This window comes from Chrysemys picta, chromosome 2 (assembly GCF_011386835.1).
Source record: "Chrysemys picta bellii isolate R12L10 chromosome 2, ASM1138683v2, whole genome shotgun sequence".
NCBI lineage: Eukaryota > Metazoa > Chordata > Testudines > Emydidae > Chrysemys > Chrysemys picta.
This window is the reverse complement of record NC_088792.1, coordinates 230,361,948-230,380,600: the sequence shown is the minus strand read 5'-3', so window position 1 is coordinate 230,380,600 and position 18,653 is coordinate 230,361,948. Positions and strand designations below refer to the sequence as shown.

Here is an 18,653-nt window from a genome sequence, read left to right as displayed (position 1 = left end):
ATGAAAGGTGTTCTGCCTGTGCATGGCTGGGAGTGGGGGTGTAGTATGGGAGGGGAAGAGAATAGAGATGAAGGTAGGAGCAGGTTTGGAATAGTTTTAAACATGGAATTTGATTGGGTAGTATAATACACGTTATAGTATATATAATATACAGTTAAAGTAAATGCTGGCATGGTGGGTGCATGTCTGCCTATACACAATGTGCCATGTTTCAAACATGTTAGTGGCATGTAACTCCAGGTCAGATGGTGAATCTCTCGTGGCCTGCCCCCTCTAGTTGCAGTGAGCGAACATGAGAATTAGAGAGCAGAGGGAGCATGCAGAGAAATACTGAATTCGCCTTCACATGGAGAGGAAATAATATGGAATCAATGAGGCCACTTTTGATATTTGTCCCCCTGTTCATGTTGAGTCTTGATCTAAAAATAGAAATTCCATTAATTTGATAAATATGCAGCATATGTTTAATACAATCAAATTAAATGTATAAGTCTTGAACATGGACTATTGAAACAATATGAATTCATAAAACTCCAGGTAGTCTCCCTCTGGGGATATAATGTACTGTCACTCATTAGTAATTTTTTCCTGTCACTTCTGACTTGACTAATTTAAAGAAGCTTGCAGCCATTGCTTTTCCTCTACTCGTTAACAAACTTATTATACATCAATGCATAAGGCAAGACTGGATATTCTCAAGCCTGAAGCCAGAAAAGTGATTTCTGATTCACCTAGATTGAATCCTGCCCTTGTTTTTTCACATGGTATTTTGAGGAGTCTTGCTAGGTCCATGGGTGCAGGCAGGCACACACCAGGCAGTAGATTTTAAAATGCATGTTTAGATTTCCAAATTCCAAGTGCAGAATTTCAGGCCACATTGTTAGCAGGTGTTATCTGATTTAGGTCTATTAAAGTCAAGAGTAATTACAGTTTTACACCTGTTGAGGATGTGGCTGTCCCAGTTTCATGTGCAACTACTTATATCGCAAGCACCCAAAACAGTGCAAGTGACGTTCTACTGGGTCCTGAGGTCATCACTGGTTTTAAAGTGCAAACACATTTGTAAGTTAAGTGCACAGATGCATTCTGCTACTGATTTGGGATCTCCGGCAGTATGTTTAAAACTTTGGGATGAAATTCTGGCTCCAGTCAAGTGAATGGCAAAACTTTTGTTAGTTTGATCCCTATTTGCAGTTGTCTTCCCTCCACACCCTGGTTACATGCTATAGTCCCAGTCTCCACCCTGTCCTGTGTGCCTCATCCCAGTTCCAGTTTCCTTGACCACTCTGTCTCAGAATTCTAGCTCTCAGTCCCACTCCCCCCTCCCTCCCTACCACCTTATCTCAGTCTACTCCCTCTGATCCTATTTCCCCTTGATCTAGAGCTTGTCCTCTCTGCATTTTTTTCAGTCAGGCCAATTCCTTCTCCTCCTCTGCCTACGCACCAGCAGGCACAACACTGAGAATACAGGAGAGAATCTCATAGCTCTCAGTTCCTGTGTCTAGTGCCCCAGTAGCTTCTGGCAGCTGAGAGCAGCAATTGCAAGGAGAGTCCTGCTCAACCCCTGCTGCCTGGGCTGGGGCACGCTCAGTGCAGACAGTCTTCAGAGAATTTAGCTGCCAAATGCTAACATATCTGAGCATGTGCAAAGAGAAGACTGATCTTTTGCCAACTCTGGGTATCTTTTTCAGGGGAACAGCAAAAAGACATCCCTGCCACCAGCCTGCCCCAAGCCCCTGCCACCAAACTTCAAGTACCTGCTCCAGAGCTTATTCTCTGAAACAATCAAACCATTCTAGCTGAAACATTTCAAAAATTTCAGCCTAAGGCAGATAGCCAGCATCAAAAAATCCAGCCCCAATGGTTAAAGTTTGGCAAAGTTATATTCAAGCAAAAACAGTCTTAAGTGGGAAATGCTGGGCAACCTTAACTATAGTTGTGCCTATAATACTGGGGAATTGTGGACTAGGTCTGAAATCCATGGCTAGGGCCAAACTAAAATAAACACATTGCCACATTGTAGCAAGACAAAGAAAAATTACCAGATAGGCACCCTAGACCATATTTTAAAAGGAATTTCAATCCCGCTTCTAAATCTGTGGGTGCAATTTTACTTTACCAAATTTCAACTTACAGAATTTCTTACCCACATTTGAAGATATAATTTTTCCCATTCAAATGCCACATGTGAAAATTGTACATAAAAATAGTGCATGCAATTTTTGGAGTCAATTTGAAAGTTTGTCCTCCCTGAGGAACAAAAAAAAAGCCAAATCAAAACACTCCTCTGCTGACAAGGTCCTTCTTCCACTCAGTAGTTAGAGGAAAGGCCAAGCAGGGCTCATTTCAATTATTTTTGTATGTTTCTCCAGCATTGACTGAACCGTCTCAATGAAATAATTAAATACCAAAAATAATGAAAAACGATGATGCTGGTAGAAACTATTGAAATAATCTACGTTAATACATTTCAGTTAGGACTAAAGAAGTCCCCAAGGTTACTTGAAGCTGTAGGGTGCTTGTATGAATTACAAAGATATGCATGAGTGGTGGACCATCTGCACATATGTCACTGTGGTTATGGGGCCCACTTGCTTTATCAGTAGGTAACTGAGTAAATGCCACCACCTAGCAACAGACAGCCCTCTTCTCTGAAACCATTTCCTCCCCCTCACCCCCCAGCAGAGGACTTAGCATGGCACAAAGTGAGAGAAGCTCCCACATTGAAACTCACGAGCTCACACATGAACAAAATGAGATTCTGAAAGATTGTCTGTCACCTGTGTATCCATAGGGACGACACATTTGAGGAAACTGCTACCTTTTAAAACAAGGTATCACAAAAGCCATGAATTATTTATCAGTTCAATTAATCAGCATGGCCCAAAGATGGTGAGGCTGTACAATAATTACTTATTGATTTGCCTTTTCTCCTTCAAACAGCTTCACAATTTTGGTACAAGATAGCAAAAATGGAATGGGGTCCTGTTCGCTTTCAGTTTTGGTTACAGCAGAGCTGGCGTTACTGATAATGAGGCTTCAGCTTTGGACATGTGCAAATATTGGTGCTGGCACTACAGATGGAAAGACTATTTGCTATAGCACAGAGGCTGTAACCCTGTTATTTTCAACAGGCATGTTAGGCAACAATCAATAGCTCCTCCTTTGCTTATGCCATTTGAAAGTCTCTGGGGCCTACTTACGACGTTCACTTGTGTTTTGCACTTGCTATTAAGTCATATTCAAAATGCCCCCAAACTTTCAAATGATGGCTGCATAATTGTCCTGCATATTAACAATAAAAAACCCATCCAGCTGCAGTAAGTGACAACCTGTCTTGCCTCTTGCAAGTAAGAGGACACAGCTAATGGCTGATTTATAGATTGTTAAAAAGCTACAATTGCTGCAAATTTCCAGTCATAATAATTGTCAATTAATTTGAAAGTAAATATCAGGTGTTTATTGTGATTTGTACCAATGGCTGTCATGATGAGTTTCCTGGAAGTAAAGAGGAGGCAGCTTGAGAGGGATTTACACTACAGGTTTGTGATTTAGATGTTCTGTTACCAAATTGTCATTTCAAATTACTGATCTTTGCAGTGCTTAAAAATACAGCCACAGTGCTTCTTGCATTAACATCCTAATTTTAAGATTTAAAGTGAATTTCAGATTTGATCACACACCAAACGATTAACTATTTCAAAACAGATAAACTTTAATACCATTAGTAGAAAACATCCTCAAACTGCTGGAGATGCTTTTAAAAAAATTGTACTGCTCTTCAGAGCCTCACAGGGTCGAATGTGACTATTACTGTCAAACAGCAAGTTAGAATACAACGCATATACTGTCTTAGTCATTACAGGCTCTGGTCAGGAAAATGTCAGGCCAACACAAGATGACAGATTTCCATGCACATAAGGATATGTACACACTTCTATCATAAGAATAGCTTGAGGCAGACAAAAGCCAATATGACAAGCACTGACATTTAAACTTTGAATAGACATTACAGATTTTTAAACAGAGGAGCAAAGATTTTCTCTAGCTGGTGACTACCATACACTCTACTGTGTATCCTCAGGTTACTAAAACTCCTAGCTTCATTGTAACAGGGAGCGATGGACCATTTGCTTCCTTGTGTCCTTCAGACAAGTGATCTGATCAGATTCAGCACTAAGCCACTTGTTTTACACTGGTACAGCTCCAATGGTTTAAAATGTGTTATTCCTCTTATTTATTCTGGTGTAATTAGAAATCACACTGTGGAAGCCAATGGAGTTGTTCAGGTATAAAACCACTAAGTGATAGGAGAATCAGGGCCATGGATTACACACACAGGTTGCTTGTGAAGAAACCTGGAGCCCATGTTAATGTCACTCCCACGACCCTACCTCCCTTGAAGGCTCTGGGCACTAGGGTGAGTCACAACTTTGACAGGGGAAGGGGTCACACTGGTCCAGGAGAGTGCAATGATATCTTGAAACCTCCTTTGTATCCCATCAGCTGGGATGAGTGGAGATCTGGCATAGCCAAGGATTTGGCCCATGGATTTAGCCAGACATTGGGTTGAAATATTCAGCTAGTCATTACTGGAAAATTCATATGCATAAATTCAGGCAGCTTCATAGTTGTATAGGCAGAGCTGGTCATGCTGCCTGTTATTAAGGTTGCATGACACTTCTCTTTATAAGACTGTTTTCAGTTGCTTATAACTTTGTTAGACTTTTACCATTCGGGCTGAAATTTGCCATGCTGGGAGAAGACAGACTGGATAAGAAATCAGGGAGGATGGTGTCTCGTAGGGCAAGGAACCTGGGGAAAGGAACCTTTGGAGGAGATAGGACTAGGAGTGGCAGGGGAAAGAGACTGAATGAGAAGGATGAGGGTGGGGACAAGAGACTAGGTAGCAAGGAAACTGGGATTGGGTCAAGGAGCCAGCAAGGAAGGAAGGGTAGAGGAAACTGGGATGAGAAGCCAAAGGAAGGAAGATACAGGACTGGCTCAGGGACAGGCTGGTAGGGACAGAGCAAAAGGAGTCAAACTCGGGGGAAGCAGGGGCATAAGGGCCTTTGACCGTTAGTGCTTACTCCCCTTCAAAATCTGTCAGAGAACCCAAGATTCCTGAGCCTCACCATTCCTCTGCTGACAGCAAATCTCTGTGCTCTGGCAGAGTGTCTCATATCCCTCTACACCGGTACACATAGAGGCTGACAACCTACTACTATCTGCTACACCATTAGATCAAGTAGTAGCGTCCTGTTCTGCATGGATCTATAGGCTGCAACCCTGCTGACATCCCATGTGGATGTCAATATGACAACAGGACAGAATTTTCAGGTTGCATTTTTTAAAAAGCTAGGAAATTACACAAAAATATTAAACATTATGAAGGTTGCAAATGCATTCAAGTTAGGAAATGCCAGAACTAAGTTTGCCTTAATCCTGTCCCCCTCCCCCCCCGCCACTCCTGTGCATATGCATTTATGATACAATCTTTAATTTCAAGATAACATTCTTTTTTCCCCAAAGGCAACCTTAATTCCAGCACTTCCTAATTTGAGTGCTTGACTTTGCAAGCATAATGGTCTTTTAACATAGTTTGTGTGATTAATATATATATTCTTGCTCTCTCTCCTTCTCAAATAAAAACAGGAATCAGAATTGAGGAACACTGTGCCACAGAAGGTCAGAATTAGACACATCAAGGGCTTATTAAAAGCCAGTTATGTGATGATCATTTGGTTCAGTCAAATATTTTCCAGCACTCCATTTGGGATGCATCTTCAGGAAGCAATTATCAGCAGTGAATTAGGGAAAGTTTGACAGTTAAGGGTACTTACGTTTAAGTGTTATTTTGAAAATATTTTTGGTTAAGTGCTAACACTCATTTTAAAGTGTCATTTAACAGCTCCGATGGCATTTCATGCAGGAGGTGAGCATACAGCAACAAAGGTGCTACTCCTTCAGCATGACACATTCTTTTTATGCAGTGGAATGGGGATTGTGATAAGGGTTCTTTGTCAGTACCCTGGGTGGCATGAGTCATAAAATAATGTGTTATCCCCTGGGTGGTATTCCCAGCTGGATTGTACGTTTAATTATTGCCAGTGCACTCACAGGTATTTGTCTACCTCATATCAATAATTACATTTTTCTCTTTTCTATGAAGAAAGACACTGTTTAGCAGTACTAACTTTGACTGGTGTTAGATTCCTGTAAACTAGCCTGGGCCCTGTCTACCTACCTAGGTGCTTCTATGGCCCTCACCACCAGAGTGGCTGAGTGCTTTGCAGACAATTCATTAGGAGCATAGCTACAGAAGCAGCCATAGAATGCAGACAGGAAAAGTATGTTCCTCTCATACATTAGGGCTTGATCCTGCTCCAGTGAAGTCAGTAATTTCAGCGTGGGCAGGATTGGGTCTTCAGAGAACTTAGCAATTGTATATTGCTCCCCAGGAAGGCCAGATTTTGCCTGCTGTATAGCAGGGGATACAAGTGTGTAATGGAGTACTCTACTCACCACTAGGATGGCACCTCCTCCTCACCATTCTGGGGATTAGCTTTACAAGGTCAAAACCCCTTCTCACAGTTGCACATAGGGTTGCCAACAGTCTAATCACACAAACCCAAACACCCTTGCCCTGCCCCTTCCCTGAGGCTCCACCCCTTCCCCGTGACCCTGCCCCACTCACTCCATCCCCCCTCCCTCTGTCGCTCGCTCTCCCCCAACCACTTTCACCAGGCTGGGGCAGGGGGTTGGGGTGTGGGCTCTGGCCTGAATCTGGGGCTTGGGGTGAGAAAGGGTGTGCGGGGTGCAAGCTCTGGGAGGGAGTTTAGGTGCTGGAGGGGGCTCAGAGTTGGAGTAGGGGTGCAGGAGGGGGTGATGGATGCAGGCTATGGCCAGGAGGCGCTTACCTCAGGCAGCTCCTGGTCAGCGGCACAGCAGGGATAAGGCAGGCTCCCTGCCTGCCCTGGCCCTACGCTGCTCCCAGAAGCAGCTGGTACATCCGTGGCCCCATGGGGCTTTGTGCACTGCTCATGCATGCAAGCACTGGCCCTGCAGCTCCCATTGGCCACAGTTCCCAGGGAGCTGTGGAGTGAGTGCTCGGGGCAGTGCGCAGAGCCTCCCTGCCTCCCGGGGCCGCAGCGGGGTACCAGCCAGGGTCGGTGCAACCTAGGCGGTCGCCTAGGTTGCTAGCATTTGGGGGGGCAGCATTTTGGGTCCTTCAGCAGCGGCCAGATCTTCGGCCGCCCCGGTCATCGTCGGCATTTAGGTGGAGGGAGCTGGGGCAGGGGGGTGCGGGGAGGGCCGCCTGCAGCAACTAAGTGGAGTGGGGCGGCATGCAGGGGAACCGCTCCCTGCCTCAGCTCACCTCTGCTCCGCCTCCTCCCCTGAGCACGCTGCCCTGCTCTGCTTCTCTCCCTCCCAGGCTTGCGGTGCCAAACAGCTGATTGGTGCCGCAAGCCTGGGAGGCGGGAGAAGTGGAGCAGCGACACCATGCTCGGAGAGGAGGCGGAGCAGAGGTGAACTGGGGTGGGGAGCTGCCACATGGCTCCCCAGGCCGGGGGATCTGCTGCGGGGAGGGGGGGCACCTCAGGGCAGAGAGCTGCCACAGGACTCGGGGAGGAGAGGGGTGCAAGGTGGAAATTTCGCTTAGGGTGCAAAACATCCTTGCACCCTCCCTGGTACCAGCCACTTCCGGGAGCTGCAGGGAGCCTGCCTTAGCCCTGCCAGATTTTCAGCACTTAAAATCTCCCAGTTTGGCTTCAGTAGCCTCCAGGAGATAGGGCCTGATTCCAGGAGACTCCCAGCAAAACCAGGAGAGTTGGCAACCCTAATTGCATACCCTCTCCATTCCCCACACTCTCCAGGAGCTGCTGCTGCATCTTTGTGACTCAGTCCTCCAGGCAGGTCACTAGCCATACTTTCCCCTTCCAGGGTATCAGTCTTCTTCAGCAGTCCGAGGCAGTCTTCCCATTCACTGCCTCAGTACCACTTCTGCAGTGGCTGGCAGGGAAACCCAGGCCCACCCTCTACTCTGGGTTCCAGCTTAGGGACCATCTAGTCAGCAGCAAAGGTCTGTTCCCTTCCAGACCTTACCCTGAGCTCTTTCCTTAGCCCCCACCAGCATATTTTTCTTTCTCCCCCCCTCTCTCTAGGGTTGCCAATCTCTCAACTCCCTCCTACACAAGAGGGACTGTAGGCTACCCATCTCTGCAGCCTCTCCATGCCTTCATACTCCCAGAGAGTGACTTTTCCCAGCAGACCCCTCTGATGCCAATTTCCTGTCTTTATAGTCATTCCCCAGCTCATTCCTCCTCAGCTGGGCTCCCTCATTCAGTCAGCCACAGGATTCCCCTCAGCTGTGGCCTGTGAGGTTAATTCGCACCCTTCTCTGTCCACATTAATCCTTTCTGGGCAAGTGTGGGGTAAATGCCCCATCACAAGGTGGGAAGGGGCAAAGAGCTTTTCTTCCCTCCCAATTCTATCCCTTGCACCTCACACAAGGGCTGGGATCAATTACAATGCTTGTGTTGGCACTGCCTTCCTTGGCTCCGCACCATCCCATATGCTGGGGCAATATGACTAGTTTAATATTTGCACATTCTCCCCACAGTTAAGCTGAACGTTTACTTCTCGTAATAACCATGTAATTACACACATCGGTGACAATTCCACTTTGCTTTTTCCTGCACATATGAACAGCTATTAAAGCTAGTTACTGTTTGTGATTAGTGCTAGTTAATGTTCGTAGAGCACTTTGATCATGTAAAGCTCTGTAAGTGTTTAAAATGGTCAGTGCAGCCCCAGAGTTCAGAAGTTCATCTGCAGAGTTCACTTCCCAGCCTGGGTGGAAGGGGGGGGAGGTATGGAGGCACCTTACATGCTCTGCTGCTCAGGCCCTCGACGACCGATTGCCACACCTCTCTGTGGGGTTCTGCTCTGATCTTCACCGCCAGCTGGCCACACCTCTCTACCAGCCATTCACCAATAGGTCTTCAGGTCCCCCTACTTAACTCAGCTCTTAGTGATTTCAGCTGTTAGTAGGGGAGCCTCACTGCTGGTACACCTGGATAGTCTTCTTGCATCAGAACCACTATCCCAATGTAGGTCTAACACTTAGACCTAGGTATCAGTGATTTCAGCTTTGTAGCACATAATAAGATTCTTACTTGAGTCTAAATTAGCTCTCTTATTACACAGCAGAAAGAGAAAGGGTCAAGATGGTGTTTACTGCCCTCAGACAGAGGCCTACTCTACTAGGTACAAATTCCTATCCCCCAGCCTCTCTCAATTCACTAGGCTTTGGAACCCCTGTCTCTTGCCTAGAGAGTGCTGCTTAGTTGAGGGTGAGTCCCTCAGTCATAAAATATCAAGTCCTTGATTCACATAACCAGGATAACAACCCTTTATTACTCCTGCCCCAACAACAACGAGACTGGGGATCCCACAGCAGCCAAAGTGACCATTTGGGCAACAGTCCCATCATGCTATGTAGGGTGGGTGTGTCCATGCAAATGAGATTAGCCCCTGAAGTCCTTTTCCACAGCTCACCACCAGATGTCAGTGGAGAGCTCATTCTGACTCTGCTTACATCATGAAACAATGACAATAGCTCCATAGTTAAGATTGCAGCTGAGTTTTATTATAAGCCTTACCACCTTCCACAAAATCCACCAAAAAAGTTATCGCAGGGCTTATCTATACTAAACAGTTAGGTTGACATAAGTCAGTGCCTACACTACAGCCTTCCTCCCACCGATGTAAGGGCCTACTACACTGACATAACTCCATGAGTGGCATAAGGCTTATGTCAGTGTAGTTATGGTGACAGTGTCTGTAAAGACACGGAGTCCCTTACATGGGCTGTGGGCTTCATCTATCAATGAAAACAGCTTTCTTGGTGAGCATCACTTTTGCCCAGAGGGTTGGAAAACTGGGGCCTTTATTGGCAGACACCCCTCCCCTCATTCATTTACAATATTCTTCAAAGAAAAGGTCTCATTGTGACCACATCAAAATTTTTATCTAAAGTGTCTTCTGAATTTCATATTAACCAGACAGTTCATCTCCCAACTTTTTTCCTGAAACCACATCACACTAGACAGGAAGTTGCCTTCCATTCCCTGGATGTTGGAAGGGCATTAGTCTTGTATTTGACCAGAACCAAACCATTCAGAAAGTCTCCTAGACTGTTTGTTTCAATTGCAGACAGATTCAAAGGATCCACAATCTCCACCCAGAGGTTTTCACAGTGGATCTCTGGGTGTAGCATTTCATGTTATGACTCTGCCAACATTCAACCTCCTTCTGGAGTATTAACCCATTCTACAATGGTATGGGTAACAAGCAGGAAGAACTGGAAGTGCTAATAAATAAATAAATACAACCTATGACATTGTTGGCATCACTGAAACTTGGTGGGATAACACACACGATTGGAATGTTGGTGTGGATGGGTACAGCTTGCTCAGGAAGGATAGACAGGGGAAAAAGGGAGGAGGTGTTGCCTTATATATTAAAAATGTACACACTTGGACTGAGGTGGAGATGGACATAGGAGATGGAAGTGTTGAGAGTCTCTGGGTTAAGCTAAAAGGGGTAAAAAAACAAGGGTGATGTCATGCTAGGAGTCTACTACAGGCCACCTAACCAGGTGGAAGAGGTGGACAACTAACAAAATCATCCAAACCCCAAGTTTTGGTGGTGATTGGGAACTTCAACTATCCAAATATATGCTGGGAAAATAACACAGCGGGGCACAGACTATCCAACAAATTCTTAGACTGCATTGCAGACAACTTTTTATTTCAGAAGGTTGAAAAAGCTATTGGGGGGAAGCTGTTCTAGACTTGATTTTAACAAATAGGGAGGAACTCATTGAGAATTTGAAAGTAGAAGGCAGCTTGGGTGAAAGTGATCATGAAATCATAGAGTTTGCAATTCTAAGGAAGGGTAGTAGGGAGTACAGCAAAATAGAGACCATGGATTTCAGGAAGGCAGATTTGGTAAACTCAGAGAGCTGATAGGTAAGGTCCCATGGGAATCAAGACTGAGGGGGAAAACAACTGAGGAGAGTTGGCAGTTTTTCAAAGGGACACTATTAAGGGCCCAAAAGCAAGCTATTCCGCTGGTTAGGAAAGATAGAAAATGTGGCAAAAGACCACCTTGGCTTAACCACGAGATCTTGCATGATCTAAAAAATAAAAAGGAGTCATATAAAAAATGGAAATTAGGACAGATTACAAAGGATAAATATAGGCAAACAACACAGGAATGCAGGGGCAAGATTAGAAAGGCAAAGGCACAAAATGAGCTCAAACTAGCTACAGGAATAAAGGGAAACAAGAAGACTTTTTATCAATACATTAGAAGCAAGAGGAAGACCAAAGACAGGGTAGGCCCACTGCTCAGTGAAGAGGTAGAAACAGTAACAGGAAACTTGGAAATGGCAGAGATGCTTAATGACTTCTTTGTTTCGGTCTTCACCGAGAAGTCTGAAGGAATGCCTAACATAGTGAATGCTAATGGGAAGGGGGTAGGTTTAGCAGATAAAATAAAAAAAGAACAAGTTAAAAATCACGTAGAAAAGTTAGATGCCTGCAAGTCACCAGGTCCTGATGAAATGCATCCTAGAATACTCAAGGAGCTAATAGAGGAGGTATCTGAGCCTCTAGCTATTATCTTTGGAAAATCATGGGAGACGGGAGAGATTCCAGAAGACTGGAAAAGGGCAAATATAGTGCCCATCTATAAAAAGGGAAATAAAAACAACCCAGGAAACTACAGACCAGTTAGTTTAACTTCTGTGCCAGGGAAGATAATGGTGCAAGTAATTAAGGAAATCATCTGCAAACACTTGGAAGGTGGTAAGGTGATAGGGAATAGCCAGCATGGATTTGTAAAGAACAAATCGTGTCAAACCAATCTGATAGCTTTCTTTGATAGGATAACGAGTCTTGTGAATAAGGGAGAAGCTGTGGATGTGGTATACCTAGACTTTAGTAAGGCATTTGATACGGTCTCGCATGATATTCTTATCGATAAACTAGGCAAATACAATTTAGATGGGGCTACTATAAGGTGGGTGCATAACTGGCTGGATAACCGTATTCAGAGAGTTGTTATTAATGGTTCCCAATCCTGCTGGAAAGGCATAACAAGTGGGGTTCCACAGGGGTCTGTTTTGGGACCAGCTCTGTTCAATATCTACATTAACTATTTAGATATTGGCATAGAAAGTACGCTTATTAAGTTTGCAGATGATACCAAACTGGGAGAGATTGCAACTGCTTTGGAGGACAGGGTCATAATTCAAAATGATCTGGACAAATTGGAGAAATGGTCTGAGGTAAACAGGATGAAGTGCTCCACTTAGGAAGGAAAAATCAGTTTCACATATACAGAATGGGAAGAGACTGTCTAGGAAGGAGTTCGGCAGAAAGGGATCTAGGGGTTATAGTGGACCACAAGCTAAATATGAGTCAACAGTGTGATGCTGTTGCAAAAAAAGCAAACATGATTCTGGGATGTATTAACAGGTGTGCTCTACTCTGCGCTGGTTAGGCCTCAACTTGAGTATTGTGTCCAGTTCTGGGCACCGCATTTCAAGAAAGATGTGGAGAAATTGGAGAGGGTCCAGAGAAGAGCAACAAGAATGATTAAAGGTCTTGAGAACATGACCTATGAAGGAAGGCTGAAAGAATTGGGTTTGTTTAGTTTGGAAAAGAGAAGACTGAGAGGGGACATGATAGCGGTTTTCAGGTATCTAAAAGGGTGTCATGAGGAGGAGGGAGAAAACTTGTTCACCTTAGCCTCTAAGGATAGAACAAGAAGCAATGGGCTTAAACTGCAGCAAGGGAGGTTTAGGTTGGACATTAGGAAAAAGTTCCTAACTGTCAGGGTGCTTAAACACTGGAATAAATTGCCTAGGGAGGTTGTGGAATCTCCATCTCTGGAGATATTTAAGAGTAGGTTAGATAAATGTCTATCAGGGCTGGTCTAGACAATATTTGGCCCTGCCATGAGGGCAGGTGACTGGACTCAATGACCTCTCGAGGTCCCTTCCAGTCCTAGAATCTATGAATCTATACAAGGTCTCAATCTACCTCCATGGCATTATTCAACGGTGTTCCAGTTGTTAACTTCTAGAGCTGCAACCTGAACTTCAGTACACACTTTCTCCAACTGCTATGCTGTGGTTCTTGCCTCTAGATCAGATGCTGCAGCTGGCTATGCAATTCTGTCTTCAATATTAGACTTTGTTTTGAAGCTTCCTTCTCCTTGAGGGGATACTGCTCAGGAACCACCTGAAATGGACCATCCATAGAGACACTACTTGAAGAAGGAGTTATTCACCTTGTGCAGTAACTGGATTTCTTTGAGATTTGTCCCCCTACAGATACTCTACTGTCCGCCCTTCTTCCCCTCTGATCTTGGAGTTTTCTCAGTGGGACTTTGCGGTAGGGAAGGAGCTGAGGGTGGTTCACCTGTGCCGCCCTATATATCCTTAGTACAGGGCACAAGGATTTGAAGAGCATATGCGTGGGCTGAACGGTCACTGCTACCAAAAATCTCCAATCAAAAGCACTGGGGCACATGCACACCTGAAGTGGAACTCTGATAGGGACAAGTATCAGGGGGTAGCCGTGTTAGTCTGTATCTACAAAAACAACAAGGAGTCTGGTGGCACCTTAAAGACTAACGGATTTATTTGGGCATAAGCTTTCGTGGGTAAAAATCTCACTTCTTCAGATGCAACTGAAGAAGTGAGGTTTTTACCCACGAAAGCTTATGCCCAAATAAATCCGTTAGTCTTTAAGGTGCCACCAGACTCCTTGTTGTTTTTGATAGGGGCACACATCTCAAAGAACTCCAGTTACTGCACAAGGTGAGTAACCTCTTATTATGGAGAATTTTTTTGTAAAATTTCAGGCAGATGGAAAAAGGGGTTCTTGAATGAGGACACTCTAAAAATAGAAGTGTTTGCCAGTGTTCAAAATGTCTTCTAACTTCTTGGCATTTTTTGTAGTAAACAATGGAAAGCAGGAGAGAAATTAAACTCAGTGTACTGGACTGCTTTAACTGAGATCTAGTACACATAACCAATGTCTAGGGTTGGGATTTGCAAAGGGGCCATTGAAACTCAATTAGAGGCATGTGCTTAGCTCTCTTAGGCCCCATTAGAGACCCTGGTCTAGTTGATTAAAGTCTAATTTCAAAAGTTATTAAGGATTTTAATTGGTAACACTGCTGGGGAACAGTGGCTCTGATAATCTTAACATCAAATGACTTCTGGAAACCTAACCTTTTAATAAAAATAATAAATGAAAGTCTAGTCCTTATCCTTGCAGAAACTAAGCTGTAGGTGTAACCTAATCTCTGGAGAGGCTTGTCAATGGAAAAGAAAGAATGATAAAAATGATCATGTGAGGTCCACCAAGCACGGTGTGTGGGCTTGTCTACACTACTGCACAGGGTCGATATAAGATACGCAACTTCAGCTACGTGAATAGCATAGCTGAAGTTGACGTACTTAGATCTACTTATCGCGATGTCTTCACTGCGGTAAGTCGACAGCTGACGCTCTCCTGTCAACTCCGCTTGCGCTCCTCGTACTGGTGGAGTACCGGAGTTGACAGGAGAGTGCTCAGCAGTCGATTTATCGCGTCTATATGCGATAAATTGACCCCCGCTGGATCGATTGCTGCCCGCTGATCTGGCGGGTAGTGTAGACAAGCTGTGTGTGTGTGTGTGTGTGTGTGTGTGTGTGTGTGTGTGTGTGTGTGTGTGAGAGAGAGAGAGAGAGAGAGAGAGACCCACTGAACCTTCAAAGGCTCATAAAGCCTGACCCAAAGCCCACTAAAGTCAATGGGAATCTTTCCATTGATTTCAATGGGCTTTGGATCAGGCCCATTGATGAGGTCTAACGTTCACTGGAGTCTCTTTGCTTGCTTTAGTACCTAGAAATATTTTGGGCAATATTTTCAGGCTTTGTATGCTATGGACTTGATAGAGTACATCAGAGTAAATCCGGAGTAAGCTTATTGAAGCCAATGGCCTGATTCTCCCATCTGTTACACCAGTTTCCCACTGGTATATCTCGAAGGAAATCAGTGGTGTTACCCAGGTATAAAACTGGTGTAACAAAATTAAGAATCAGGCCCACTGACTGATTTATGCTGGTTTAGCTGAGAGCAAACTCTGGCCTGCTCTCTACTGACACACAGAAGTTCCTCTGTCTTTAGTTAATAATTCACTTTGCATTCATTCATCAGCATAATCCCAGAGAACAATTTTGCATGAATCCCTGATCGTTTTTACGCCTTAAATGCATAAACATGTCATGATACAAGTTTACACAGGAACTAGCTTTAAAAACATTGACACTAGTATAATCTTTGATAACAACAAAAATATTCTTATATTTTAAGGACCCAAAACCAAAATCCTTTGTTTTCCTTTCACATCATTGTCCAATATTTTTGTTACCTCTCTTCAGAGTTATCTACACCATTCTTACCATAAATCAACTTAATTCATTTACTTACAACTACAAAATTATGAATATTTATAATTTCTATTCCAGTAACATCCAATATGTGCTTGATTCTTTCCAAACACAGGGAGATGCACTCTATACCCTGCAAGCATACAGTCTACAAAAACCAAAGGGTGGGGGAAAGTGATATACAATATATTAGCAAAGTGATCAAGGTGATGATTGGCACATATCTTAGTTTAACATTGTGTTGTTTTTAAGCTAAATTCTTCAAATTCCCCTCTTTGTTCTCTCTCTACCATTCAACGCCTTGTCTTTTCCTCACAGTGATCCCCAACTTCAGTGTCCTAGTGTCTCTCCTTCCCAACATTCACTCCCTTCCCTCCATATATATATTAGCAGCTTGCTCACATGATAAGAAGATGAGTTAGGTTGATTCTTGTAGGTGTCACTGAACTAGTAACTTTTCAGGAACATTCTATAGAACATGTTGAGACGGTTGTGGAAGAAGAGGCAAACTGGATGTTGAGACTGCTATCATTGATGGGGTGGTGAGATCAGAGACGTGATAAGAGACAAGGGCATCTAAGTAGGTGAAAGTAGAGTTATATAGGGACTTTAATATAAACCCAAGAAGCTTGAACTTGATGTGATGGAGAAGAGCCAGTGGAGAGAGTGGGACATGGTAAGAATAGCGAGCAAGAAATGTGCAGTGCTGTTGCTGCTGTCTCGGTCCCAGGATATGAGAGACACAAGGTGGGTGAAGTAATAGCTTTTACAGGTGAGAGAGACAAGCTTTTGAGCTACACAAACCTTCCTGACTGCATTTTGTGTTATAATTTTCAAATAGGCTTATAACATTACAATCCCAATGCTGGCTTTCCTTTGCAGAACCCTACTTGCTTCTGTAAGCTTTGAAAAAAATTAGTTTGGGTAGTTTAAACCCAAAATTCGGATATCCTATTTTAAATGAGCAAGTGCTATTCATCATGAGTAAAGAATACAGGATCAGCCTCTCAGTGAAGCAAAGACCTCTTCAGAGTCCTGCCTCCTTCCAGACATACTTGGAAAGAGTGTATGGAGTCCTCTCTTATTGATTGCAAACTTGCACATTGAATGCAGCAGGCAGGGCCGGCTCTGACTTTTTTGCCACCCCAAGCAAAAATAAATAAATAAATAAATAAATAAAAGCAGGGCGCAGGGCAGCTGGACCCGGAGGCAAAGCCAAAAACACCCCCAAAACCCTGGGTGCAGGGCGGCTGGACCCAGAGGCAAAGCAAAAAAAAAATAGGTCAGCCGTGCCGCCCTAAGATTGGATAGAATGCTGCCCCTTAGAATCTGCCACCCCAAGCACGAGGTTGCTTGGCTGGTGCCTGGAGCCGGCCCTGGCAGCAGGGTACAAATGACTTGTACCAAAATTATTTATGCAAACTGCAGTCTTCTTTCCATCAGAATGTTGGGAAATGATTATTAAAATACTGCTACTAAGTAGTTAGTGTGCATGCATGAAGTTTGACCATTAGTTTAAATAGATCCATAAAATCTCCACATGACATAAGGATTGTGGAACTGGGCACTAAATAAGACACATACTCAGGAGGTCGGATTTCTGCAGGGGTTGTTGGCTTGAGTAAAGGAACACTCAGTTGAGTTATTCTAAATTTCTGCTGCTGAAATGAAAGCAGAATCTGGTCTTTGAAGCCAGGCTAATATTGGATTGTGACAACAGACTCAGGGCATTGCCGGTTTGGAATAGGTGAAAACTATTAGGTCCTTGCACAAAACAAAAATATTTAGAAAGGTTGATATCAAAAGTCTTCACACCTGCTATATCAGATATAGACAAGATACAACCATCAGGTCATTGGAAGATGTTATGGATCCATTTAAACTAAAGGTCACTGATTTGATTTTTGTTTAGTAACAAATGCTTTCTCAGCCAGAAACACCTATTACAAAAGTCAACCTGTGCCTTTCAGGGATAGATACAGTGTATCATCCTGAGAAAGGTCAGAACATGCAGCACTTCCCTTTCTTAGAATAAACCTAGAGAAGCAATGAAGGTTTTGTTGTGGCTGTTGTTGTTGTTAAGACTTGTTACACAAAGTTATCCCTAGGCTTTGTGAAGAGCTATTTTATAATGACAAATGCATCTTTATTTCTTCCAGTTAAACCATATTTTTCTCAAGTGCAGCTAGATCTTTGAATCTATTTTGTTAGACAAGGGCAGTATGTTGATAAACCATATATATCAATTTTAAATAGAGAAATAGGTGGATAAGAGTTACATTATTTGTCCCCAATATATTGACTGTGAAGCCAATTGGATATTTGATTCAGATGGAACCATAAAAACTGAAAGGTAAAATTGTAGGATACTGTTACATTGATTTATTTATAAGGGATTTTTTGTGATCTGTTTCTGAACCTGTAAGTATTTATTGCAATTCATGAACTATTTAATACTTGATGGCTTTAATGTTTTTATTCAGATTTTTGAATTAATATATCCAGCACTGTCTTTTTATAGCAATAAAATTAGGGGGGAAACCAAAGGGGTCTTGAAATGGCTAACAGGAAAAGCTGTCCATGGTTTGTCCTGTATATGAAAATAGTACCCACAGATTTTGTTTTAAAAATCTATTATATAGAAGCCTATTTGGTATTCCATAAAGAGTGTTTCTCATGAATAGATTAGATAATTTGATATGTGGTAAGTGAGAATGACTGATATACTTTGTGACAGACTGACAATGCCCTGTAATATCCTGAACAAACCTCATGAAATTAAGATAAACTTTATTGAGAAATTAAACCTTATTGAATTAGGATTATCACCTTTGAGAGTCCATTGTATTAAAAATGCATTGTGTGTGTGTGTGTGTGTTGCAGTGGTATTGTATGCAATTTCTCTAGTACAGAGGTGGGGTGCTGATACACTTCCTCTGTTATCAGCCCTCTGAAGTCACTGCCCTGGGGAAATATGCATAAACTGGTTCAAACTGGATTCTCTAGAGACAACAGACAATGAAAAGACTTTTGGATAAAAGCCTGGGGGTTTAACCTGCCTCTCAGTGCTTTCTTCCTGATCCAACAAACAGAGAGGAACCCTGGTCCATGGAGGGCCAGGCCCTCATCCTTTGTG

General features: G+C 43.5%; 1 protein-coding gene across 1 annotated transcript in view; it reads right to left on the bottom strand.

Annotated features, from left to right (window-relative positions):
* Positions 1-225: 225 nt before the first annotated feature.
* Positions 226-18,653, bottom strand: part of TRIM55 (tripartite motif containing 55) — a 146,336-nt gene continuing 127,908 nt past the window's right edge. Inside the window, exon 12 of the mRNA XM_042845455.2 lies at positions 226-419. Coding sequence (XP_042701389.1) covers positions 369-419 — 51 coding nt within the window. The 3' untranslated portion in view covers positions 226-368. The remainder of the gene's footprint in view (positions 420-18,653) is intronic.